The sequence below is a fragment of the Mus musculus genome, chromosome 13 (genome assembly GCF_000001635.26).
Source record: "Mus musculus strain C57BL/6J chromosome 13, GRCm38.p6 C57BL/6J".
Classification (NCBI taxonomy): Eukaryota; Metazoa; Chordata; class Mammalia; order Rodentia; family Muridae; genus Mus; species Mus musculus.
In genome coordinates this window covers 56,701,520-56,728,399 of record NC_000079.6, presented here as the reverse complement: position 1 = coordinate 56,728,399, position 26,880 = coordinate 56,701,520, and the positions used below count along the sequence as shown (strand labels likewise).

General features: G+C 44.5%; 1 protein-coding gene across 7 annotated transcripts in view; it reads right to left on the bottom strand.

The window, feature by feature from the left end:
• The window catches only part of Smad5 (SMAD family member 5), a 39,369-nt gene extending 13,979 nt beyond the window's left edge, over positions 1–25,390 (bottom strand). Inside the window, exons 1-4 of one of the 7 annotated variants that reach the window (XM_030247171.1) lie at positions 24,824–25,006; positions 22,203–22,324; positions 4,404–4,971; positions 745–996 (exon numbers count right to left, since the gene is read on the bottom strand). In XM_030247171.1, coding sequence (XP_030103031.1) covers positions 745–996; positions 4,404–4,806 — 655 coding nt within the window. In that variant the 5' untranslated portion in view covers positions 4,807–4,971; positions 22,203–22,324; positions 24,824–25,006. Of the gene's footprint in view, positions 1–744; positions 997–4,403; positions 4,972–22,202; positions 22,325–24,577 lie in introns of all 7 variants that reach the window. The other 6 variants (XM_006517117.2, NM_008541.3, NM_001164041.1 and 3 more) reach the window with 6 other exon arrangements.
• Between the last annotated feature and the right edge of the window lie 1,490 nt (positions 25,391–26,880).

Genomic DNA, 26,880 nt, shown 5'->3' with positions numbered 1-26,880 from the left:
ACACACACTGTTCAAGAGCAGACATAGCCTCTCCTGCAGACCTATTACAAGCATGGATTAACTCAGACCCTTGGTAATCCAGGATACCAGGATTAACAATAAATTGGAACCCAAGGTCAAGTTTCTTTCCTTTAATCTATGTTCAAAGACACTGCAGCTATTGCACAGCAATCTGAGGCTACAAATCACCCAGTACACACAGCACAGGTGATTTTACAGTACCATCAGCATCACATACTGCTGTGTCACTCCAAGTTTGCTTTAACAGTAGCAACAGCTATTTCATTCTGTTGCAATGCCCTAGGAACCATCATGCCCTAGTAAATGGGCATTAAAATCTATTAATTTTATTTATTAAATTAATAAAAATCTTTGGGCTTCTAACACTCAGAGTTGTGAATTTTTGCAAATGTTACAGGTAGACTTACTTTTCTCAATAACTATAAAACTGAAGAGAAGTTCCCCAAGGTTTATATAGGGTATCTTGAGACAGAGTTATATATGGCACTGAAATCTAAGATGATGCATTCACATTTGTTTTTGAGATAACTCTTAACAGCAAATTAAAAACGTAGACTTAATTCCCCAATTTCCAGATTTTTAAACATAAAAGAACTTGAAAAATAAATTCTTCAAGAATATGTCATCAACAGCAAGATCTTATATAATAGTTCACTCAGAAGACCAGCACTTAAAACAAGTGCCTAGTTTTAGAGATCATTTTTTCTATCAGTAAAGTCTTACCTGGGAGTTGAAATGGACTTCCAGGTCCAGAGCTTGCTGGGGAGTTGGGATATGTGCTGCTAGCAGGGGAAGGAGGATAGGGGCTGTTAGGAGATAAGGGGAAAGGAGCGTTGTTGGGTTGGTGGAAAGAATCGGGAAACGTGGCGTTTTGTGGCATGTGCGGTTCATTGTGGCTCAGGTTCCTGAACTGAACCAGAAGGCTGTGTTGTGGATTGAATTCATTGTGACGAGGCACTAATACTGGAGGTAAGACTGAAAGAAAAACAAAAAACAATCAGAAAACGAAGTCACAGCCAGTCAGGAACCTTTAAGGGGTGGTGATTAAAGGCAGAATCTGGATTTGTATTTATGTTATAACCAAACCCCAACACCTTTAGCATTCAGCCTGTGTGAAGGACTCTGGAAGCAGGAAGTTCATAAAGGACGGCACTCTCTATCTGAAGCACATAAGGCATCGAAAAACAGCCATAATAAGCACTTAATGCAACTAACGAGAATTCAAGAACTGTGCATGTGCAGCCGGCAGAGTACCAAATACTGAAAATAACAACACCTGACAGGGCCAAGAGGACGTCACCTGAGGATGCCAGGAGTGAAGAGAGGCAGACAGGAGAGGAAGAGACAGTCACTGATCTACACAGATATAAGATTACAGAGGGAGTTGAGGTCAGTACGTGGAACCCTGAGAAATCTACATTCCCAACGCTGACCACTCTCAAAGTTAGTAAGAGGGCTCATGTTTAGCACTTAGAGAACTGAACTGGTAACATCTCCTCAATGAAGCAACAGGCCTGGTCTTTCCTTCAAAATCAGCCCTCGAAGTAGAACTTCATCTGTGGTTCTTTTCCACTGTTTATTTGAATGACTCTCGCAGTTTTCAGTTCTAAGTAGCTGGGTGTGTGAACACTTCCTCTCTGCCCACTCCCCATATGCTCTACTTGGATCTCTCTGGAGAAATGATCCTTCATTTCAAACTAGCTTGGGGAACATAATGTTTAAGCACTAACACAGACACTGACTAACCGAATCTCCCTGACAACTCTGTAAGGTCATTAGTAGCCGTACTATCCAGCTGAAGAGGACATTAAATCACAGAAAGATTCTCTAACTTGCCTGAGGTTACAGGTAATAAATATATAGTAAAATCATAACCCCAGGACTCATAACCTCAGCCAACAGATAATTCTTTCTAGTCAAACAGATACTGGCACACCTCGCCGGCCTTACTTTCATGCTCATCATACCTTTTATTATCTTTTTCTCTCTGTGACACTTCCTCATGCCACTCTGTGCACTCTTGTATAAGTTAAGGCTTAGCTACTTTGTCTACAACAGTAAACATAGACTTTATTGCTGTGGGATGTTGGTGCTTTCTCCATCTCTAACTCTACACAAGAGAGTACCAGAGTTAGGAAAGCACACGTGTCCACCAGTGCTCAGTGCAGCCAGAGTCACAAACGACCTCCTTTATTAGCACAGGACCAGGAGAGGCACCTACCGTCCCTAGCTGGTCAAGGAGCCCTAACTAGGCTAGCCCTCCCGAGTGAAGCTACCCCTTCCCCAGGAGAGGTGTAGACTTGCAGCCAAGCATGAAGGTTTTATTTATCCATCAGGTGAACTAGCAAGGCATTTCCAAACCACTGCTGTGCTTCATATGGAATGATAAGGTGGACTAAAAGGAAGACCATTCTACTGCCCACTGTCTTCAAACGCTGACAGTGAGAAGGAACAGATACAATTCTTAGATGGATTGCTAGCAAATGCTTAGCTTGAGAATTTTTCAGAAAATATTCCTCCATTAAATCCGCCTTGTTCTTCCTCAATTCCCTCATATTATAGCTCTCCTTGGGCTTCATAAGAAACTGAGATCCACCTCACATATAGAGCAGCAGCTCTAAAGTTCATGGTTAATGTTAACCAATAACTCAGGTCACTGCTAGTCTTTTAGCCTCCACATTCAACTATTCAAGGCTTACAATTCCTCCAGTATGGAAGACTGAGTCTGTGTAGTCATGTAATTGGATAAACCTCCCCCCTTCAGCATATGGCCTATGACATGCTCCTAACCAACAGAATTATGGGCAAAGTAATGGGGAAGCGTTTAAGAATTCATTGCCCTCCTGCAGGAAAACTCTCGTTACCATCATCACAAGCATGCATGCTATCAGAGATAGTCTGTAGAAGGAAAATCTACTACTGTGAGAGAGAATGGCAGTGCAAGAGCAGACATACAGGTGACCTACTGAGGAAAAAGGCAAATGAAGGCGGTCTTCAGCCAATCACCAGCAAGCATCCAATGCCCTGTACAGGAACTAAATCTTGTCACATCTGGACTCCCGAGGTAAACCCAGCCCTGACCAACACCTTGACTAGAAACTCATAAAAGATGCTGCTAAAGTGACTAATGCCTGACCCCCAGAAAATATAAGGTAATACATGTGTTTTGGGTTTAAACTACCACATGTGTGGCTATTTATTATGTAGCAACTAAAATAACTAAGAACCCAACTTGTATCTCAGCTGCTGTGGTGAATCTATCTTGCAAAGTTCACAAGCTGGAAACGTGGCAATGTTGAGAGGTGGGCTCTCACCAGAAGTAATGAGATGATGTCATTGTGGAGGTGGACTCTTTGTTACACGAACAGGTTGCTTGGGCTAGGGTGTAGCTCCACAGTAGAGTACTTGCTTAAAATGCACAAGACTGGATTTGATGCTGGCACCAAAGGAAAACTAAAAGTAGGTTTCTTTGTGCACCTCGCTCCCCTCCCTCCTCTCCGGCTCACTGACACCCATGCCACTCTTCTGTTCTACAGGAGAGTTTATTACAAGACCCTCACCTTCTGGCCTCTTAATCCTGGACTTTCTGCCCGCCACGATTTCTATTGTTAATCTTTAACAAAGGCTAAAGTAACCTTTTAGTTAGTAAACCTAATTACATGCAAATTGGGGAGGTACACGTTGGTTTTGCGTTTAATTCTTTTCAGTTGAGTGAATTTATCCAGTCTGTGTGATAGTCTGCTAAGAAGCAATAAAAGGACTAAGATATCAGCTTATGTAATTAATTCACTGTAAAACAAAACAAAACAAAAACAAACACAAAAACAAAAAACTGACCACTGTACCTAGAAAAGAGTATTATTCTAGGCACTGAAGAATGAGAAATGAGTAAGGAAAGGCCTCCCTCTCAACTCCTAAGATTTGTTCTCTGATCTCCATATGTCCCATGACAGAAGCGCGTGTGCACATGCACGCGCACACATACACACACATACACATACACACAGGCGCAGAAAGTAAAAATAATTTAGTGAAAGACATGTAAGAGAAGAAAATTGTAAAGCCAGAAAAATTGACAGTGTTTGACAACAAAGTTCCCAAACAAACAGGAGAGAAGGAGAGAAGGACCTCGTGTGAATATGGAACATGTGTTTAGCATGACAGAAACATGTAGGCCGCAGAAAGGAAATGGGTGTTACTAGAGAAAGTGCTTATCAATAGCAGGCATGGGGTGTTCACAAAAACTAAATTGAAAAGTTAGAATTCCTTCTAAAATGGAATCTTTAAAAAGGTTGATACAGCCTTTTCGCTAATAAGCCTAGTTGTATGCAATTGGTAAGAGACAAGTTGATGCTTTTAATTCTTAGGACAGTGAAACTTACCTGGACTCTCCACTCTCTTATAGTGGTATGGATTGATACAAACTTCCTTTTGCTTAGATCCAAAAGGAAATTCACAAATATCCAATGGTTTTAGCTCGTGATGGCTCTGCAAATCTGGCCAGCGCCAAACACGGCAATATATAACATGGGGCAAGCCTTTCCTGTGAGAAACTTGCAGACGTCCATCCAAGGACCTGGGGATCGTGACACACTTGCTTGGCTGTCCTGGGCTGCTCAAGGCTTTCTCCAGCTCCTCCATAGCACCCTTCTTCTTCTTCAGCTTTTTCACTAAAGCATCCACTGCCTTTTCTGCCCATTTCTCTTCCTCGTCACCTTGTTTCCAGCCCAACAATCGCTTCACGGCTGGACTAGTGAAAGAAAACAAGCTGGCCATTGACGTCATTTGATACAAATCTTCAGACACTTTCCTGTAATCAAAGTCAGTAGATACCAAAAGCGTGGCTCGCAGGTGAAAAGTCACATGCAGGTCTTAAGCAGAAAGTCCAAGTGGAGGCGGGGAGTGACATTTAACTTGACAGGTGCCATAGGCTTCTTCTTAGTGCAAGTCCTGAAAGAGGGCAAAGGGAGCCTGATTCAGTCTAAGAAGACTAGTTAGCACGAGTGAAAACCATTTTATCAGAGTAAAAGTAGAGAAGCATTCAAAGTAAAACAAAAACAATAAAACCAAATGTCTCTAAAACACCTGTAGCTACACACTCCCTTCTTCGGAACCAAATAGTTCACTGGCAAAGCAGAGGTTCAAAGAGTCATCTAAGATGAGCCGACTCAGAATAAGACTTGTCATATATACCAAACGTCAAACACAGCCTAACACTTATCACTACCAGGAAGGGTCAACTATCTATTTTTAAAAGTAAAAATACTGAGGAGATCTAGAACATAAATGTTATTCAATTCCTCAAAATGTCAGTTTGTACTTTCAATGTCTATCTTTAAGCACATTAGCTAAGGAAGACGCTCCAGCAAGAGGAAGCTATGTACCCTGGCACTCCAGTGTTATGGAAGCTATGTGCCGTGGCACTCCAGTGTTATGTGTGGGCAAAAAGATCACTGTGGCACCAACTGCAATTAAAAAGGCTGCGAAATACCTGGTCAATGTTTAGAAAACAAACACCAAATAAAAAATGTTTAATCGAGAAAGGGGAGGAACACTAGCAGGCTCGTTCTTTGAAGCATCACCTAATCCTCAAGCCAGGTGAGAGCCTAACACAAGAAGCAAGAAAGCTATACAGACCAACTTCCCTGACATCAGACAAAAATTCTCAATGAAACTCTTGCAAATCTAATTCAAGAATACAATACTGTAACATTTTGGTATCATTCCATGAATGCATGAATCAGCAACACACACATATCATTAAGTTCAGATGTAACACAACATATAAACACACTTAAAGACAAAAATCACACTATCATCTCAAGAGATAAACAAAAAACCTCTGACTGTACACAACATCTTTGCAGACGCAAAGCCTGAACATACTTCACCACAATGAAGACCGTAGGTAGCAAGCCTATAGCCATCAATCTATAAATCTGGGAGCATCCTCTGAAGCTGAGGGCAAGATAAGAGGGTGTGCTTTGTACACTCCTATTAAATACAATGTTCAGGGGCTGGAGAGGTGGCTCAGAGGTTAAGAGCACTGACTGCGCCTGAGTTCAATTCCCAGCAACCACCTGGTGGCTCACAACCATCTGCAATGTGATCCAATTCCCTCTTCTGGTGTGTCTGTAATCTGTATCTACTGTATCTACAGTGCACTCATATATATAAAATAAATAAATCTTTTTTTTAAAAAAAATACAATGTTCAAAGTCTTAGCTAGAGCAAAAAGACAAGAGAAAGAAATGAAAAGGACACAAATAAAAAGGTATCAAATTGTCCCAACTTCCAGGTAACACAGTCCTATAATTATAAAATGCTGAGTGTTCTCCCAGAAATATCCTTAAATCTGCTGAACAATCAGTAAAGTAGAAGGATCCAGAGTCAACACACAAAACAACATTATCTTTCCTTCGTATCAATACCAAACTTGCCAAGAAAGAAACCATTCACAATAGCTTTAAAAAATGAGGACTCAACGTACTAAGGTGGTGACAAATGTCTAAAACACAACTATAAAGACACTGAGTACATGGTCATAGTCTCAGGATTAATACTGCAAAAGTGGCTCTTAAAATATTGCCCTTAGAAATCTATAGATGCAGCATAATTCCATAAAAATTCTAATCACATTCTTCACAGAAATAGAAAAACTAATCCTAAGATGCCAAAGATTCCAAATAACCAAAGCGACCCTAAGGAGCAAGGAATGCTGCGAGCCCCACAACATTCAATCTTAGTTCATCCCACAGAGCCGGCGGAGCTCCATCTCTAGGCTACTATCAGGAAACAGACATGTGGACATGAAGTGGAATATAGGACCCAGAAAGAAGCCCACACTGCAACAGCCAAAAATATACTAGAAAAAAAGAAATGTTCTTCATCAAATGGAACATGAAATTTACACATGCAGAAGAATCAATTCCAAATGGATCAAAGATATGAATTCTAAGACCCGAAACTCTTCAGACTGCTAGAGGAAACCACAGATAAAACGCATTAAGATAGATACACACGAGGACTATCTTAAAATGACTCCAACAACACAGGAACTATTCGCAAGAATGGACAAATGGGATGATAGGAAACTAAAGGGCTCTGAACAGAAAAGGTAACAATTAGCAAGCACAGTGAGGAGACAGATTACAGAACTGCCGGGAAACTCTTCAGCAAGTACACTGCAGGCGGATTGATTCCTAGGATAATGAGCCATAAACATTAACATCGAAAAGATCACCCAATCAACAAGCAGGCTAGTGAAATGACAGTTTTCAAAAGAAGAAATACAAATGGCCAATAAATGTTTTTAAGTATTACATCTTTAGCCATCAGGGAAATACAAACTAAAAGCACTTAGAGATTCTATCTTACTCAGACAGAATAGCTGTCATCAAGAAAACAGCAACCCTGGGGAAGAAAGAACTCTTGCTCCCTGCAGACTGGTACACCTACATGGAAATCACTGCAAGGGTTCCTAAAGAACTAACACTAGCCTACCACTTGATGCAGCCATACCACTACAGGCTCTGTGTCCAGAGGGCTCTTAATATGCCAAAGAGGTGGGAGGGAGCAATTAAATATTCATGATAACACAGACCAAACAGAACTCTCATATACTGCAGCTCAGCCACTTTAGAAAATGCTTGACAGCATCCACTAATACTGAATAATGATCCCTGTGGCCCACCAATTCTACTTCCAGGTATATGTCTGGCATAAATGAATGCTGTGAACCCAAGAGACAAGTACATGTCCAGAGTATGTAAAAGTCCCAGATCATGGAGATGGAATTCATACAATAGAATATATCACTCCAGACACTAATTATGACTGGACTTCAGATATAAAAATGAAAAAATTACATATCACATCATTCTATCTTATGACATTCAAAAATGGACAAAACTGATGGAGTGCTGTAGAGACTTCAACTGGTCCTAAGTTCTGAGATAACAAGCATGAGCCAGCACATCTTATGCATATTTTACACATTTTTTAAAAAATAAAAACTTAATGTTAATGCTGTTAATGCCATGTTAAAGGATGTTGTTACCTATTCTCTGAGGAAAATTAAATGTAATCATTTGCATTGATTCATTCACTGTTTATCTTAACAATTCCTGCCTGTCCATAATTTAAAATTGAGCATTTTCTTTTCACAACAAAATTTAAGAACTGGGGGGAGGGAAAGATGGCTCAATGGTAAAGAATACTGGCTGCTCTTCCAGAGGACCTAGATTCAATTCCCAGCACCCATATGACAGCTCACAACTTGTCTATAAATAACTCTAGTTTCAGGAGACCTGACACCCTTACACATTCAAAATATCAATGCACATAAAATACAAATATGTACATTTAAAAAGATGAATCATTGAAGGCATATACTCTAATTTGTTGGGAGCCGCCCCCACATTCGCCGTTACAAGATGGCGCTGACAGCTGTGTTCTAAGTGGTAAACAAATAATCTGCGCATGTGCCAAGGGTATCTTATGACTACTTGTGCTCTGCCTTCCCCGTGACGTCAACTCGGCCGATGGGCTGCAGCCAATCAGGGAGTGACACGTCCGAGGCGAAGGAGAATGCTCCTTAAGAGGGACGGGGTTTTCGTTTTCTCTCTCTCTTGCTTCTTGCTCTCTTGCTTCTTGCTCTCTTCTCCTGAAGATGTAAGAATAAAGCTTTGCCGCAGAAGATTCTGGTCTGTGGTGTTCTTCCTGGCCGGTCGTGAGAACGCGTCTAATAACAATTGGTGCCGAATTCCGGGACGAGAAAATCCGGGACGAGAAAAAACTCCGGACTGGCGCAGGAGGGATACTTCATTCCAGAACCAGAACTGCGAATCAAGGTTATAAGGTTCCCGTAACACAGACTGTTGAGAAGGATTCAACTGCCGAATTCAGAACTCATCAGCTGGGGAACGACGGTGATAAAGGTTCCCGTAAAGCAGACTGTTAAGAAGGATTCAACTGTATGAATTCAGAACTTTTCAGCTGGGGAACGAGAGTACCAGTGAGTATGTTTGGCCTTGAATTTTTTCTGGTGTTAGGAGCCCTTTTGTTCTTTTTCACATGCTATCAAGTGATTAAGATAGGGCTGAAAATTCTAGAGGAAATTCAGGACAAGCTATCAGAAGTAAAGCGGGAAGAAAGAGTAGGAACAAAGAGAAAATATGGTTCACAAAATAAGTATACAGGCCTTTCCAAGGGTCTTGAACCCGAGGAAAAGTTAAGGTTAGGTAGGAATACCTGGAGAGAGATTAGAAGAAAAAGAGGAAAAAGGGAGAAGAAAAAAGATCGATTAGCGGAGGTCTCTAGGAGATACTCGTCACTAGATGAGCTCAGGAAGCCAGCTCTTAGTAGCTCTGAAGCAGATGAAGAATCCTCCTCTGAGGAAACAGACTGGGAGGAAGAAGCAGCCCATTACCAGCCAGCTAATCGGTCAAGAAAAAAGCCAAAAGCGGCTGGCGAAGGCCAGTTTGCTAATTGGCCTCAGGGCAATCGGCTACCAGGTGCACTCCCGCCCTATGCGGAGTCCCCGCCCTGCGTAGTGCGTCAGCCCGTAGTGCGTCAGCAATGCGCAGAGAGGCAGTGCGCAGACTCATTCATTCCCCGAGAGGAACAAAGGAAAATAGAACAGGCATTTCCAGTCTTTGAAGGAGCCGAGGGTGGGCGTGTCCACGCTCCGGTAGAATACGTACAGATTAAGGAAATTGCCGAGTCGGTTCGTAAATACGGAACCAATGCTAATTTTACCTTGGTGCAGTTAGACAGGCTCGCTGGCATGGCACTAACTCCTGCTGACTGGCAAACGGTTGTAAAAGCCGCTCTCCCTAGTATGGGCAAATATATGGAATGGAAAGCGCTTTGGCACGAAGCTGCACAGGCGCAGGCCCGAGCAAACGCAGCTGCTTTGACTCCAGAGCAGAGAGATTGGACTTTTGACTTGTTAACGGGTCAGGGAGCTTATTCTGCTGATCAGACAAACTACCATTGGGGAGCTTATGCCCAGATTTCTTCCACGGCTATTAGGGCCTGGAAGGCGCTCTCTCGAGCAGGTGAAACCACTGGTCAGTTAACAAAAATAATCCAGGGACCTCAGGAATCCTTCTCAGATTTTGTGGCCAGAATGACAGAGGCAGCAGAGCGTATTTTTGGAGAGTCAGAGCAAGCTGCGCCTCTCATAGAACAGCTAATCTACGAGCAAGCCACAAAGGAGTGCCGAGCGGCCATAGCCCCAAGAAAGAACAAAGGCTTACAAGACTGGCTCAGGGTCTGTCGAGAGCTTGGGGGACCCCTCAGCAATGCAGGTTTAGCGGCTGCCATCCTTCAATCCCAAAACCGCTCCATGAGCAGAAATAATCAGAGGACATGTTTTAATTGCGGAAAGCCTGGGCATTTTAAGAAAGATTGCAGAGCTCCAGATAAACAGGGAGGGACTCTCACTCTTTGCTCTAAGTGTGGCAAGGGTTATCATAGAGCTGACCAGTGTCGCTCTGTGAGGGATATAAAGGGCAGAATTCTTCCCCCACCTGATAGTCAATCAACTGATGTGCCAAAAAACGGGTCATCGGGCCCTCGGTCCCAGGGCCCTCAAAGATATGGGAACCGGTTTGTCAGGACCCAGGAAGCAGTCAGAGAGACGACCCAGGAAGACCCACAAGGGTGGACCTGCGTGCCGCCTCCGACTTCCTATTAATGCCTCAAATGAGTATTCAGCCGGTGCCGGTGGAGCCTATACCATCCTTGCCCCCGGGAACCATGGGCCTTATTCTCGGCCGAGGTTCACTCACCTTGCAGGGCTTAGTAGTCCACCCTGGAGTTATGGATTGTCAACATTCCCCTGAAATACAGGTCCTGTGCTCAAGCCCTAAAGGCGTTTTTTCTATTAGTAAAGGAGATAGGATAGCTCAGCTGCTGCTCCTCCCTGATAATACCAGGGAGAAATCTGCAGGACCTGAGATAAAGAAAATGGGCTCCTCAGGAAATGATTCTGCCTATTTGGTTGTATCTTTAAATGATAGACCTAAGCTCCGCCTTAAGATCAACGGAAAAGAGTTTGAAGGCATCCTTGATACCGGAGCAGATAAAAGTATAATTTCTACACATTGGTGGCCCAAAGCATGGCCCACCACAGAGTCATCTCATTCATTACAGGGCCTAGGATATCAATCATGTCCCACTATAAGCTCCGTTGCCTTGACGTGGGAATCCTCTGAAGGGCAGCAAGGGAAATTCATACCTTATGTGCTCCCACTCCCGGTTAACCTCTGGGGAAGGGATATTATGCAGCATTTGGGCCTTATTTTGTCCAATGAAAACGCCCCATCAGGAGGGTATTCAGCTAAAGCAAAAAATATCATGGCAAAGATGGGTTATAAAGAAGGAAAAGGGTTAGGACATCAAGAACAGGGAAGGATAGAGCCCATCTCACCTAATGGAAACCAAGACAGACAGGGTCTGGGTTTTCCATAGCGGCCATTGGGGCAGCACGACCCATACCATGGAAAACAGGGGACCCAGTGTGGGTTCCTCAATGGCACCTATCCTCTGAAAAACTAGAAGCTGTGATTCAACTGGTAGAGGAACAATTAAAACTAGGCCATATTGAACCCTCTACCTCACCTTGGAATACTCCAATTTTTGTAATTAAGAAAAAGTCAGGAAAGTGGAGACTGCTCCATGACCTCAGAGCCATTAATGAGCAAATGAACTTATTTGGCCCAGTACAGAGGGGTCTCCCTGTACTTTCCGCCTTACCACGTGGCTGGAATTTAATTATTATAGATATTAAAGATTGTTTCTTTTCTATACCTTTGTGTCCAAGAGATAGGCCCAGATTTGCCTTTACCATCCCCTCTATTAATCACATGGAACCTGATAAGAGGTATCAATGGAAGGTCTTACCACAGGGAATGTCCAATAGTCCTACAATGTGCCAACTTTATGTGCAAGAAGCTCTTTTGCCAGTGAGGAAACAGTTCCCCTCTTTAATTTTGCTCCTTTACATGGATGACATCCTCCTGTGCCATAAAGACCTTACCATGCTACAAAAGGCATATCCTTTTCTACTTAAAACTTTAAGTCAGTGGGGTTTACAGATAGCCACAGAAAAGGTCCAAATTTCTGATACAGGACAATTCTTGGGCTCTGTGGTGTCCCCAGATAAGATTGTGCCCCAAAAGGTAGAGATAAGAAGAGATCACCTCCATACCTTAAATGATTTTCAAAAGCTGTTGGGAGATATTAATTGGCTCAGACCCTTTTTAAAGATTCCTTCCGCTGAGTTAAGGCCTTTGTTTAGTATTTTAGAAGGAGATCCTCATATCTCCTCCCCTAGGACTCTTACTCTAGCTGCTAACCAGGCCTTACAAAAGGTGGAAAAAGCCTTACAGAATGCACAATTACAACGTATTGAGGATTCGCAGCCTTTCAGTTTGTGTGTCTTTAAGACAGCACAATTGCCAACTGCAGTTTTGTGGCAGAATGGGCCATTGTTGTGGATCCATCCAAACGTATCCCCAGCTAAAATAATAGATTGGTATCCTGATGCAATTGCACAGCTTGCCCTTAAAGGCCTAAAAGCAGCAATCACCCACTTTGGGCAAAGTCCATATCTTTTAATTGTACCTTATACCGCTGCACAGGTTCAAACCTTGGCAGCCACATCTAATGATTGGGCAGTTTTAGTTACCTCCTTTTCAGGAAAAATAGATAACCATTATCCAAAACATCCAATCTTACAGTTTGCCCAAAATCAATCTGTTGTGTTTCCACAAATAACAGTAAGAAACCCACTTAAAAATGGGATTGTGGTATATACTGATGGATCAAAAACTGGCATAGGTGCCTATGTGGCTAATGGTAAAGTGGTATCCAAACAATATAATGAAAATTCACCTCAAGTGGTAGAATGTTTAGTGGTCTTAGAAGTTTTAAAAACCTTTTTAGAACCCCTTAATATTGTGTCAGATTCCTGTTATGTGGTAAATGCAGTAAATCTTTTAGAAGTGGCTGGAGTGATTAAGCCTTCCAGTAGAGTTGCCAATATTTTTCAGCAGATACAATTAGTTTTGTTATCTAGAAGATCTCCTGTTTATATTACTCATGTTAGAGCCCACTCAGGCCTACCTGGCCCCATGGCTCTGGGAAATGATTTGGCAGATAAGGCCACTAAAGTGGTGGCTGCTGCCCTATCATCCCCGGTAGAGGCTGCAAGAAATTTTCATAACAATTTTCATGTGACGGCTGAAACATTACGCAGTCGTTTCTCCTTGACAAGAAAAGAAGCCCGTGACATTGTTACTCAATGTCAAAGCTGCTGTGAGTTTTTGCCAGTTCCTCATGTGGGAATTAACCCACGCGGTATTCGACCTCTACAGGTCTGGCAAATGGATGTTACACATGTTTCTTCCTTTGGAAAACTTCAATATCTCCATGTGTCCATTGACACATGTTCTGGCATCATGTTTGCCTCTCCGTTAACCGGAGAAAAGGCCTCACATGTGATTCAACATTGTCTTGAGGCATGGAGTGCTTGGGGGAAACCCAGACTCCTTAAGACTGATAATGGACCAGCTTATACGTCTCAAAAATTCCAACAGTTCTGCCGTCAGATGGACGTAACCCACCTGACTGGACTTCCATACAACCCTCAAGGACAGGGTATTGTTGAGCGTGCGCATCGCACCCTCAAAGCCTATCTTATAAAACAGAAGAGGGGAACTTTTGAGGAGACTGTACCCCGAGCACCAAGAGTGTCGGTGTCTTTGGCACTCTTTACACTCAATTTTTTAAATATTGATGTTCATGGCCATACTGCGGCTGAACGTCATTGTTCAGAGCCAGATAGGCCCAATGAGATGGTTAAATGGAAAAATGTCCTTGATAATAAATGGTATGGCCCGGATCCTATCTTGATAAGATCCAGGGGAGCTATCTGTGTTTTCCCACAGAATGAAGACAACCCATTTTGGGTACCAGAAAGACTCACCCGAAAAATCCAGACTGACCAAGGGAATACTAATGTCCCTCGTCTTGGTGATGTCCAGGGCGTCAATAATAAAGAGAGAGCAGCGTTGGGGGATAATGTCGACATTTCCACTCCCAATGACGGTGATGTATAATGCTCAAGTATTCTCCTGCTTTTTTACCACTAACTAGGAACTGGGTTTGGCCTTAATTCAGACAGCCTTGGCTCTGTCTGGACAGGTCCAGACGACTGACACCATTAACACTTTGTCAGCCTCAGTGACTACAGTCATAGATGAACAGGCCTCAGCTAATGTCAAGATACAGAGAGGTCTCATGCTGGTTAATCAACTCATAGATCTTGTCCAGATACAACTAGATGTATTATGACAAATAACTCAGCAGGGTTGTGAACAAAAGTTTCCGGGATTGTGTGTTACTTCCATTCAGTATGTTAAATTTACTAGGACAGCTAATTTGTCAAAAAGTCTTTTTCAGTATATGTTACAGAATTGGATGGCTGAATTTGAACAGATCCTTCGGGAATTGAGACTTCAGGTCAACTCCACGCGCTTGGACCTGTCCCTGACCAAAGGATTACCCAATTGGATCTCCTCAGCATTTTCTTTCTTTAAAAAATGGGTGGGATTAATATTATTTTGGAGATACACTTTGCTGTGGATTAGTGTTGCTTCTTTGATTGGTCTGTAAGCTTAAGGCCCAAACTAGGAGAGACAAGGTGGTTATTGCCCAGGCGCTTGCAGGACTAGAACATGGAGCTTCCCCTGATATATCTATGCTTAGGCAATAGGTCGCTGGCCACTCAGCTCTTATATCCCATGAGGCTAGACTCATTGCACGGGATAGAGTGAGTGTGCTTCAGCAGCCCGAGAGAGTTGCAAGGCTAAGCACTGCAATGGAAAGGCTCTGCGGCATATATGAGCCTATTCTAGGGAGACATGTCATCTTTCATGAAGGTTCAGTGTCCTAGTTCCCTTCCCCCAGGCAAAACGACACGGGAGCAGGTCAGGGTTGCTCTGGGTAAAAGCCTGTAAGCCTAAGAGCTAATCCTGTACATGGCTCCTTTACCTACACACTGGGGATTTGACCTCTATCTCCACTCTCATTAATATGGGTGGCCTATTTGCTCTTATTAAAAGAAAAAGGGGGAGATGTTGGGAGCCGCCCCCACATTCGCCGTTACAAGATGGCGCTGACAGCTGTGTTCTAAGTGGTAAACAAATAATCTGCGCATGTGCCAAGGGTATCTTATGACTACTTGTGCTCTGCCTTCCCCGTGACGTCAACTCGGCCGATGGGCTGCAGCCAATCAGGGAGTGACACGTCCGAGGCGAAGGAGAATGCTCCTTAAGAGGGACGGGGTTTTCGTTTTCTCTCTCTCTTGCTTCTTGCTCTCTTGCTTCTTGCACTCTGCTCCTGAAGATGTAAGAATAAAGCTTTGCCGCAGAAGATTCTGGTCTGTGGTGTTCTTCCTGGCCGGTCGTGAGAACGCGTCTAATAACACTAATTCTTAAAAACAAATATACAAACGAACAAACAAAACTACAAGAAGTGCTTTTACGTTAAGTGAGCACTTTGCTGACCAGTTATCACTGTCACAGAGTGATCAAACTTCTGTCCCAGCTGTCACTGCTGCAATCTATTAGAAGGCATGGGGTAAGAATGGCACTATTGGCAACCACAGGGGTATTGGTTATTCACAAAGGTTACGTTTTTAAGCTTTTTGAAAAGAACACAGCTATATCAGGAATCTCAGTAACTTCTCTAAGAATGTAACTGCTGGGACTGGAAAGGCAGCTCAGTTAAAAGCAGTTGCTGCTCTTGCACCCAGTTTTGTCCCCAGCACATCTAGAGGCTCACACTGCCCGGAACTTGCTGGGCACAATGACTTGGTCTTGGCCACCAGCAAGCCTGACCACAACACTCACTTGCCATTGTGGAAGGAACAAAGCTGATATAACAGCCACCACTGCAGAGGAACTCTGAGCTGCTGCTTTTGGGTGAAAACTTCTGTAGCAGCCAACTACATGACGCAGAGTTTTCACCTAACAGCATCAACACAATGCACAGTGCACCTAGCACACAGTCATTTCCCTATGTTTTCCATGAGTCAGGGCTGGGCAGGAGAAAGCTTGCTTTAGCCACATACCAGCAGCATGCTAATGAGATACACTGTTGATTTCATTCATACTTAGTTATGTATATCAGTCTAAGAGGATGGGTTTCTTGATTTATCTTCTTGAGTACATGTATGAGTATATAAATATGATGAAAGTTAAATGAATCATTAAAAAAAAATCTATGCCAGGAATAAACCCTGATCATAATGCTAAATGAAAGGCTAGTCATATAAGGCTACTTCTTGAAACAAACGGCTAAATCCAGAGACACGACATAGATCAGAGGTTACCAGGGTCTGAAGAAAGGAGAAGCTGGAAATGACTACTAATGCTGTTTCTGTGAGAGACTAAAATATTCTAAAATTATTACCGGATATCCTAAAATTCCTTGCAGTAATTACTAAACAACACAAGACGTTTTGTTAATATAAATAGGTGAAATGCACAACATAAATTTAGTGGTGAGTCTGGGCTACTCCACTTTATGCTCCTGGTAGGTTGCACTTCCAGCCACCCATCCCATAGCAATTTGGATCTGCAAATGAAACAATGAAACGCATACACAGACAGACAGATACACACACACACACACACACACACACACACACACACACACACAAAAGCACATGCACACATGTGCGCACCAGTTTATTTTAAAATGCCTAGGCTATTCAAAGGCTGGGTAGTTCTTATCCTCCCATGGCTAACACACTTTTCCATCTGGTACTCCTGGCTCAACACCTTCTAAATCTACCTTTAACTCTGCTGCCTTGTTACCTTCTATGAGGCCCAATGGTCTATGCACGCACATCTTCCCTCTTTAGCTCTAAATTTTATCCGCTAACCCACCCCACCCCCTACCTCGGTCCCAAACCAAAGTCATGGCAATTCTTCTCTCTCCTCCCCTGCACAAATCTAAGGGTTCTGGTCCCACCCCATCTCCTTTTGGCAAGCCACTGGCTGCTGGCATCTTTACTGCTCGATCAAAAACCAACTGAGGGCAAGGTCCTTCAGCATTTGGACACACAAAGTCCTGATTAAATCAAAGCATTAGAACCAATCCCCAGCACATATAAATGATATCTCAGTAGTTATTTAAATCTTTAAAGTTGCTCATGGCACAGCACAACTCAAATGCCAGATTCTTCTTCTCCAGTGAATTTCCTTTAAATAATGTTTCATATTAAAAAAATAGATCTCTATTATATTTATATTCCTTTGAGTTCTCCAAAAAAGTTTATTGCTTTAAAATAAATTATTATCATTTGAGACCAAGAATTACAGTTTCATATGCTTACTTTCAAACTAGTTTTACAACATTTAATACAATCTCATTATCTTATCAGCTTTAACCCAGTCTTCCCTTACTGAGCTCAGTCAGCAGGAAATGCAAGCTGCCTGGGAATGAAGTGAACAGGAGAGATGTCAAGGACTGGGATTGGAGAAGGAAGAGAAGCAGAGTAGCCCGCCCTGGGAGGGAGCAGTGAGAGACACTGCAGGTCAGAGGTGAACTGCAGAGATACTACAGGTCAGAGGGGGACTGCAGAGACACTGCAAGTCAGAGGGGGACTGCCCCAGAGAGCTAAGGAGGCATCGCAAAAACAGGACAAAACACAAAGATGCACTCTGGCTAGTGTGCTCAGTGCTGCTATGGTGAGAAGCAGACAAAGGGACAGCAGGACTCCTGATGGAGAGGAGATATGGGCTGTGAGAACAGCAGCCAAGGATGACTCCAGGTGATACCCTGATCAACTGGAAGACTGGAATTTGCCACCAGCTCATTTAGGGAGGCTGATAAGGAGTCTAAACAACGATGAGGACTTTAATGGTATATATATTAAATGTATAAAGAATATTCACAAGACTTCAATATCCTAGCATAGTAACTCAAGAGTTAAGCTCTTCCCTACCTTGACCAACACAGAACCCACTCTCCAACACACTTCCCCATGGTTCAAGCTCTGACTTTTAAATTCCTAGAAATAGCATCTCCCCGACTCTCTGCTCAAATTTCTCTTACTGCTTCAACCCAAAGTAAAAGGCAAGTGAGAAAATTCTTCAAATTTCCCCCAAAGCTTTCAGTCAAAGCAAATTCTCTTGACAATATTACCTCATGCAACTCAATGCTACACAATGACCTACAACTCACCAGCACCTAAGCCAATCCTTTGAAGAAAAATTATAGTTTTTAAGGAATAAATCTCTTAGAACTAAGCATGAAAAATCAGATTAGCTAGAGTCAGAGGTAGAGCCCTATCTCCTACAATTTTAAGGGTATTCTAATTTTGCTTTGGTTTTCCACAACCAAGTCAATTTACAAACAAGTGATGCATGAACATAAATATGCTATGATAAAGACAGCATTGAAGTGTTAAACGTACGCACAAGACAAGCCTCACAAGCACTCAGCCCAGGAGCCACGGCCTGAGACCAAGTCCTTTACCAACTGGGTTCTCAGGCCCATAAGTGACTCCATGCCTGCACTGAGGGAGAGTGAGGGGCACCTCCTCCTGAGCCCCTGAATGGAGGGGACTTCTTGACTCACTGTTAACAGAACACCAGCATATCCCCCTCAGTATTCTCCTGCTTGATCATCTCTCTTGGGTTTCTGATGACATTTGAATTTCAAGTTCAGCTTCACATAGACTTGAGCTCAGATGTTACATACATCACACATCACACAGTTGAACTGCTCTGGGTTTTCTTGACAGGTTACTGTGCTGTCAGGCTGGCCTCCAACCCCTGTCTCCAAGAACGTATATCATCAGGGCACACATGGGCTCAGAATGAAAGCATGCGTTACTGTACCTGGCTAACTTTCCTTACACACAATGTCCCTGTATATAGTCTATGTTCCCAATGCAGAGGGAGGCCTGACTTCTATTTCAAGGGTTTCTATGCACTTCCCTTCCTACATCCCTTCAAGAGAATGAGTTTACAACTGTGAAGTGATGGTTCACTGTGGACACAGCTTTTCTGGATTCTTCACATTCAGAGTTACTCACCAGCATGTACATCCAGATGTCAAAGGGAGTTTAACAAAGCTTTTCTATAATCCTAAAACACAGAGTCATTTTGCACACGTATGAATTCTCTTATGAAAGGCAACATTACAATACCATTTTCCCCAAAAATTCTTCATAGGTATCTTGAGGTGGGAGAGATAGCTCAGGGTAAAGAAGATGGCTCAAAGTTGCTCTTGCTAAGGATTCCAACCCCCAAATCAGGCGGGTCACAGACACCTATAACTACTCCAGCTCTAGGAGGTATGAGAGCCTCCTTTGTCCTCCTCCACAAGCACCTATAACCATGTGGCCACACACACACACATGCACACGTACACAGGCACGGGGGGTGGGGGGGGGAGAGGAGAGGAGAGGAGAGGAGAGGAGAGGAGAGGAGGAGGGGAGGGGACGAGACGAGACGAGAAGAAAATATTAAAAATAAAATTTAAAAAACAATAGCCAGGTGTAGTGGTACACGCCTTTAATCCTAACACCCATAAGGCAGAGGCAGGGTGATCTCTGTGAGCTTGAGGCCAGCATGGTCTACACAGCGAGTTCCAAAGCCAGGGACACCAATCTCAACAACAAAACAAAACCTTCTCAATTTTAATCAGGAATCCCAGGTTAAGTTGCAAATTTGGGAATCAAGAAGTTCAGAATCAAGTTACTCGAAGCAAGCTACCTGCAAATACACAACCGAGTTAACTTTCTAGGCTAGTCAAGATGAAGCTTTAAAAAGCTCTTACCCTTCTGGTTCTAAAAACACAGTAGCTAGCTACCAACAATCACAAGGTATAGATACCCATCACCACTAAATCCGGGTATACAATTATTTTAGAACTTATAAGCTTCATCTATGATTACTGGCAGAAAAGTCCAAACAGAAAGAAGTACCCACAGCTCCTCTAGATTCATAAATCCAACTCTTTACAGAAACATCTGTAAAGGAAGAAAGGTCACAATCACATGACATACATACACACACACACACACACACACACACATATATATATGTAAAATCACCATTTTCCTCAATTTAGACTCCCAATTTAAAAAACATCAAGATGAGCTAGAGAGATGCTCAGTGGCTGCTGCTCTTGCAGAGGACCCAGGTTCAATTCCCAGTGCTAACAGTCTCTCTGAACAACATGGACACCAGGCATGCACATGCAGGTAAAATACTCATGCACATAAATACTAACTTTAAGAAAAGACACCCAAAGCTCTGCAAAGCTCTCAAGGCCTCTGCATGATGAACACAGGGTCCTGACTCTTCCCAAAGCATAGCATGTTCATTCTCTGTGCCGTTGTCTCTACCTTTTATCTCCCACGTCCAGATTTCTGTTTCCCAGTTTTTAACCACTCTTTAAGCCCCAGCTGCTTCTTTAAGTCCTCTAATTAAGCAGAGCCTGATCTAGATGTCTTACTCACCCCCACAGAGCCTAGGAGATTCCCTGCCTTGCCACCAGAAGTAGGCTGTGCTTGTACGGGCTTGCAGGCACACGGCCAGACACAGAGCTCTCCTTTCAATCACAACACAATTTCTGGAGCACAGACAGCTAGCTGGTGTCTACAGCATCCATTCCAATGTCCTGCAATGGCATTCTCCAGCACCTTGTGTGCACCTGAGAGTACAAGTGCCCCACTTAGAAGGAAAGAGAAAACAAACAAACAAACAAACCAGACTGACTAGCTTTCTGCTCTGGCCATCCTTTAATTTGCATTCAACTCTAAAGAGTAGGAACAGTGAACAAGTTAACTGGACTCTCACCTAAGAGAATAGGAAGATGCAAGTAAGGGGAGTTAACAGACTTAAGTATTTCTGCTATGTTCCTTCTTCCCAGGAATACATGCCAAGATAACTAGACTTCAAGTTATGAGCCCGCCATCTAGGAAAAAAGGCAGACTCCAGGACTTTGGAAAGAACAAAGTCCTCTGTGGAAGCACTTATGTTCTGAGAACAAAGTTACACTTGCCAAGTGTGAGCGTCCCCTGAGCGCCCATTCTGAGAAGGCCTTGGTGTTGTGGCCGCTACTGCTTTCCTCACTTTCAGTGTAACACAACAGCATAAGGCAATCAGAAGGTAATGTTCCAGTTAAAATTCTCACAAAAGATCTATATACTTCCAAATGTCCATGGAATACCAAACTAGAAATTACAGTTACAATTCAGTCAAAGACAGTGGCCACAAAGGATTCAAGAACAAAATTTATTTACAAAAATGCACATTAATATTAATAAATAGTGAAATAAAATTATAGGATCACATCAGAGAACTGTCCTAATAAGGAATTCGCCTGCCCCCCCAAAATTAATCTCAACAAAATTAAGACACGGTACATAAAGGCGGAGAAAGTAACTACTGGAAATGCCTCTGTTAGCATTGAACCAAAACCTCCAACCTGGCTAGAAAAAGTGTTTGTGTACATGTGTGGGCACATTCACACATCTACCATAGCTACACACAGAACCCAGAACTAGCTGATTGATTTCGAAAGCCCTTAACGTTCTGTAATTACATCATCCAATAAAGACTTAAAATATGTTACCTATGAGATTTGGAAATTAGACAGTGGCCCACGCTGTTACTCCCAGCACTATGAGGCAGAGGCAGAAGCAGGTGGACCTCTGTGAGTTTGAAGCTAGCCTGGTCTACATAGTGAGTTCCTGGACATCCAGAGCTATATAGCAAGACCCTGTCTAAAAAAAAAAAAAAAAAAAAAAGATTGGGGAATTAGAGAGTCCTAACAATCTAGTTGTTAACAATTTTTCTTCTAAATGTTCCACTCAGTACATACACATCACATTCAGGTTTTGGCTGGAGGTAAAAGATGTATGATAGTGGCAATAAGTGGATGACCCCTGCCCTGAAACTTCCAGTTGCTAATGCTCTGCACTAAGCTCAGAAGTGGAAAAACAAGCTGTAAAAAGGCACAGGTCAACTTCCAGGGCCTTGAAGATCAAACCCTTCATCATCTTTTCGGTGAGAGAAACTGGAATCTGTGCACTGCAGCTTCCTTAAAGCCAAGTTTCCCAAGCTTTTCTCCAGAAAGTCAGTCACCTAGTGAAGATGAGAATCATTCCTCAGGGTATGACTGTCCATCACAGAAGGGAGAACGTATCCAGTACCTGACGTCTTGGAAGCATGCTGGGAAACCATGGGATCTACAGTGCCTTCAACACCTGAAGAAAGCCATGCAGAACAGAAATAAATGTACTGCAGAGACAGATCAGCAGAGGGGCGAAGGCTGGAGGTCAGTGCTGTTGTGACTCTCACTGCCCAGCCAACATGCACACCGGGTAATAACAAACACCTGAGAGTTATCAAGAACTGTTGTGATCCACACCGCACTGGTAAACTAAGGCCTACCATCGAAGAATCTGCATGTGGAAAAGAAGTTTACATTAAATTTCAATACATGTTACTAAGAAGTAAAGCACTGTCATTTTACTGCCTAATCTTCAAAACATTGAAAAGAAATTTGTTCAACTGAGCTACAATCTGTTTTCAGTAGGGGAAACATGCTGCCTTTAACACAGAGGGCAGGATATCATCCCATGAAATCATGATGTTTGAGTCCATCCTGCAAACAGGAAACAGGCTGCCCAGGTATAATTACAGCTGTAGCCTAAAGTGCCTCGGGTTCACCCAGAAATTAAAGCCCAAGGAGGAGGGTCAGCAGAATTCACTCTCTACCTTGCTACAGCCTGCAACTTTTAATGATACTCTCACCATGTTACATAACTAGCAGCACACAACAATCTGATTCAAACCTCATTAGCCACAGACTGCCACTGTTTCTCACTGCAATCAATGGCTACCTTTGCCAGAGGGCGAAGAAAGGCAACACACACATCATCTACCCAATGCTATGGCGCCCCCACCACAAAGAACCAGCTAAGCAGCCCCAGCCAGACGGCCCAGAACACACCACACATTTTACTTTCCCCAGGCTCATTGCTCTCTTCCTTCTTTTAACTATGCCATATCCTATATGGACACAAGGAAAACTCAATCTGAGTGTTTGGTACAGTAGGGTGCACAGGTTCCAGAAGCTGATAGAGCAACCCAACCAAAATAAATAACCAGATGTGATGGCACAGGCTTGTAATCTTAGCATCTGGAGGCAGAGGTACGAGTTCAAGGGCATTCTGGACTACATAGCAAGTCTGGGCCCAGTCTGGGTCACCAGAACACCTGTCTGGGAAGGAAGGAAGGAAGGAAGGAAGGAAGGAAGGAAGGAAGGAAGGAAGGAAGGAAGGAAAAGTCAGTTGAAAAGATTCACCTACAGGAAGTGACAAAATGATGAACGGCATTTGTGACAAAGACACTGCAGAAGTTGAAGTGGTAACAACAGTTATCTAAAGGACTGAGTGGGGAAACACTAAAGAAGGAGAGTGCCAAGGAGGTCACCACCTAGCAATCATACTCGCCTCACTATGCAGTCCCCCAGATGGCCTGGACCTCACACCTGTCTACCTGCCTGGTATTAGAGGTGTGGGCCACCATGCATGGCTACAAAACTATTTTTCCTCTAAGCTTAATATGTACAAACCTTATATAGGTTAGATTTTGATAGACCAATTCTTCTAAGTTGTTTTGGAATTTTATAATTTCTGGGGTTCATTTTAGAGGGGGAAAATGTTACCAAAAAGGGTAAAAGGAATAATGTGATTTGTTACTACTGCTACTAACCTCATCTGGATCATAAGCTCTGATAGAGCAGTTGAGTGTGAAACCGTCCTGCTCCATGGAGGAACTGTTTCCATACAACAGGCATTATGGGCTGGCATCTAGCAGAAACCCTCAACTACTACTCTAAGCGTTTCTAAACCTACTGGGTTTTCAACTTTAACGGTAACTCCCATACACTAAGAAAATCCAAGCACTCTTTGTTTAAAAAAGAAACACACAGCCAGAGTTGGTGATGGCTCACCCCTGTAATCCCAGCACTTGGAAGCTGAGGCAGGAGGATTGGCCAGAGTTCAAGGTCTGCCTAGCAAAACCCTGTCAGAAAGAAAAGAAATCACATGTACCCTTTCGCTTAGCCTCTGTCAAAGCAACCAACAAATTCCATTGATCGCCCAGTGTCCGTTGCTAGGTAGGCATACACTTGATAGTGCTAGGCAACAGGCATGATGTGATCAACTCCACCAGACTTCAAAACTTTTTCCACAGAAAGATAAACAAGATATACTTAGCACCACACCCATCTAAACGCAGCAGCAGCCAGAAATACCCACCCCCCACCCCCCTCCAGCTGCTCAGGAAACACTGTCTTTTACGATCAAGATAAAGATCTAGCCTACAGTGTTCGGCCGTTCCTGCCTTCCAGGTTGGCCGGGACTCCTTTCGCCGGGGCCATCACAAACCGGACACACACACACACACACACACACACACACACAGAGACACGCTTCGGATCGCTGGCACACCTCCAAATACCTCGACCATCCCCGCCAGCTCCTTCTGCAACCGAAAAGTCCGGGCCACTGAGCATGCTCTGACCCTAAGACGGCCGCCACCGGGGAAGTTCCCAGAGCTTAGGGTTCCCGGCTCGGCGCAGCCAGAAGCGCAGAGGAGAAAGGGCAGGGGGAGGGGATGGAGTCTGAACTTGGGCACGCATGCCCAAGGGAACCACCGGGACCGGGGCAGAGACAAAAGCTGCTTCGCTTCCTCACACAAAGTTTAGCGCAGCGAGGGAGCCTCTGCGACGTCCGGAGAGTGACGGGCGGGCGAGCGGGCGGGCGGGCGGGCGGGCGGGCGCAGGGGCGGGTCGCCGCCAGCCGGCTGGCCGGAGTGTAATTCCCACCGATAAGCGCGGATCCTTATCTCCCAGACACAAAGCGGCGGGGCGCGCGCTCGGCCTAGGCCGCCTGCGCGGCTCCGCGCGCGGGCCCGGGCGTCGGTGGCGCGCCGAGGTGGCAGCGGCCTCGTCCGCGCCGGCCTCGTCGGCCGCGCGGGGCCTCCTTAGCACCGGGGCCTCCCGCGCTGCGCGGAGCCCCGTCCCGTGCCGTCAGGTCCCGCGTGGGGAGCCTCTAGGCCTCCAGCCTCACGCGGGCCGCTGCCGCCGGCGCTTGTCCCTCCGCCGGGCCCCGAGCGCCCGCCCTGGGGCCCCTCACTCACCTCCCCGCCGCCCAGGCGCGCTCTCCTCACGCCGTCGCCGCGCTGTGCACGCGCCGCAACTTTATTAGCAGCTCGGCCCCGGGACAAGCGCTCGGCGCCCGCTCGCCGGGGACCCGGATGATGAGGGGGAGGGGGGGCGGCGGCGGAGGGCCGCGGCGGCCGGCGCATGCGCGTCGGGAGTGGCCGAGGCCTGGCTTCTGCTGTCCGCAGCGAGCCTGGAAGTGGCACTTGGGTTAGCCAAGCTCACCCGCCTTATAGCGAAACGGTCGTCCTCGCTCTGGAGAGCTGGAGACCTTTCTAGCCAATCTAAAGCGTTAAAAAGTATCTTCAGCTACAACTTCGCCGTTTTCATTGATTTGTAATAGAAACCCTAAGAGACAGAGACCTCTGGCTGAGCATCAGATACCACACAGCTTACTAGATGTAGCCTTAATATTGCTCCCAAAGGGGGAAAATCCTCTGCAGGTGGAGATAGTGCTGAACCCGGAGCTGAGGACGAGTGGCCATTTCTCAGGACACAGTCCCAGCTGTTCACGGGACACCGCCCCACATCTGGAAGCCGGGAGCGCCTTGAGCTCTCAGGCTTCAGCAAGTGGAGGCTTAGAGGTGCTCGAGCTGTCTTACAGGGTAGCTCTGTACTAATCCGGCTGTCTGGCTTCTCTTCCCCTCCAAACGGTCAGCTTGGACAGCAAGGGAAAGCTTTTTAAAATAGTTTCGTGTTTATTTTTAAAGGTCTTTAAAACTGATCCCCCCCCCCCCCACACACACACACCGGTTTTCTTTTTGAGTAAATTGGAACTATTTTTAACCTTTCCCAGTCAATCCCATCCTCCAATATCAATTCTGTAGATCCCTAATTCTGACAGTTTCTCCTCACTTTTATTACCACCTCCTCCGCCTGAACCAGGGTCACCTCACTTGACACACAAATGCGGCGGTTTCCATGTTTCTCCAGACTCCAACGGCTTGTTTCTATTTGGAAGAGATTAAATAAATGCCGTGAGGAGGCGTTTATGGAAGCAGCCATGTCAAAGGGTGATAGGTGAGAATCCGGCCAGAGCTGGGGAACTAGAGAGAGAGCACCAAGGGAAGGCAGCAGCTGTGACTGCAGCCAACCATCCGCAGGAAGAAATGTGGCAGTGTCCGCCCATTATTGGCAGATCTTCTGGCTTTTCGAAGAAAGTTGGAAATGCATCTTTTTCTATACTAAAAGGAAATCACACATTTATCTGATCAGCTGCCTCTTTGTCTCTTTCCTGGGCTCCCTGACCTGCCCTCCCCTTCTCTTTTTTAGACATTGAGAAGACTCACCCTGGTACAAGCCAAACAAAACAAGCCCATGGTCCCAATATAGCCTACAGGCCATCAGTGTGCAATCTCAGGTCTCCATCTTAAACTTCTTTACTACATCATAAACTCTGCGCAGGAGGACTCTGTATGCGCCAACACTGCCTGGCTTACTGATTCCTGGCTGTTAAGTCTTTGCTGTTACCGGCCCTTGGAAGGCATGGCTTCTGGAGCCTGGCATGGATTTACAACTCCCAGACGTACCTATAACCCTACTGAAAGAATGCCCTTTTTTCGGAACTGATGTTTGCAGCCGACTTTGCTT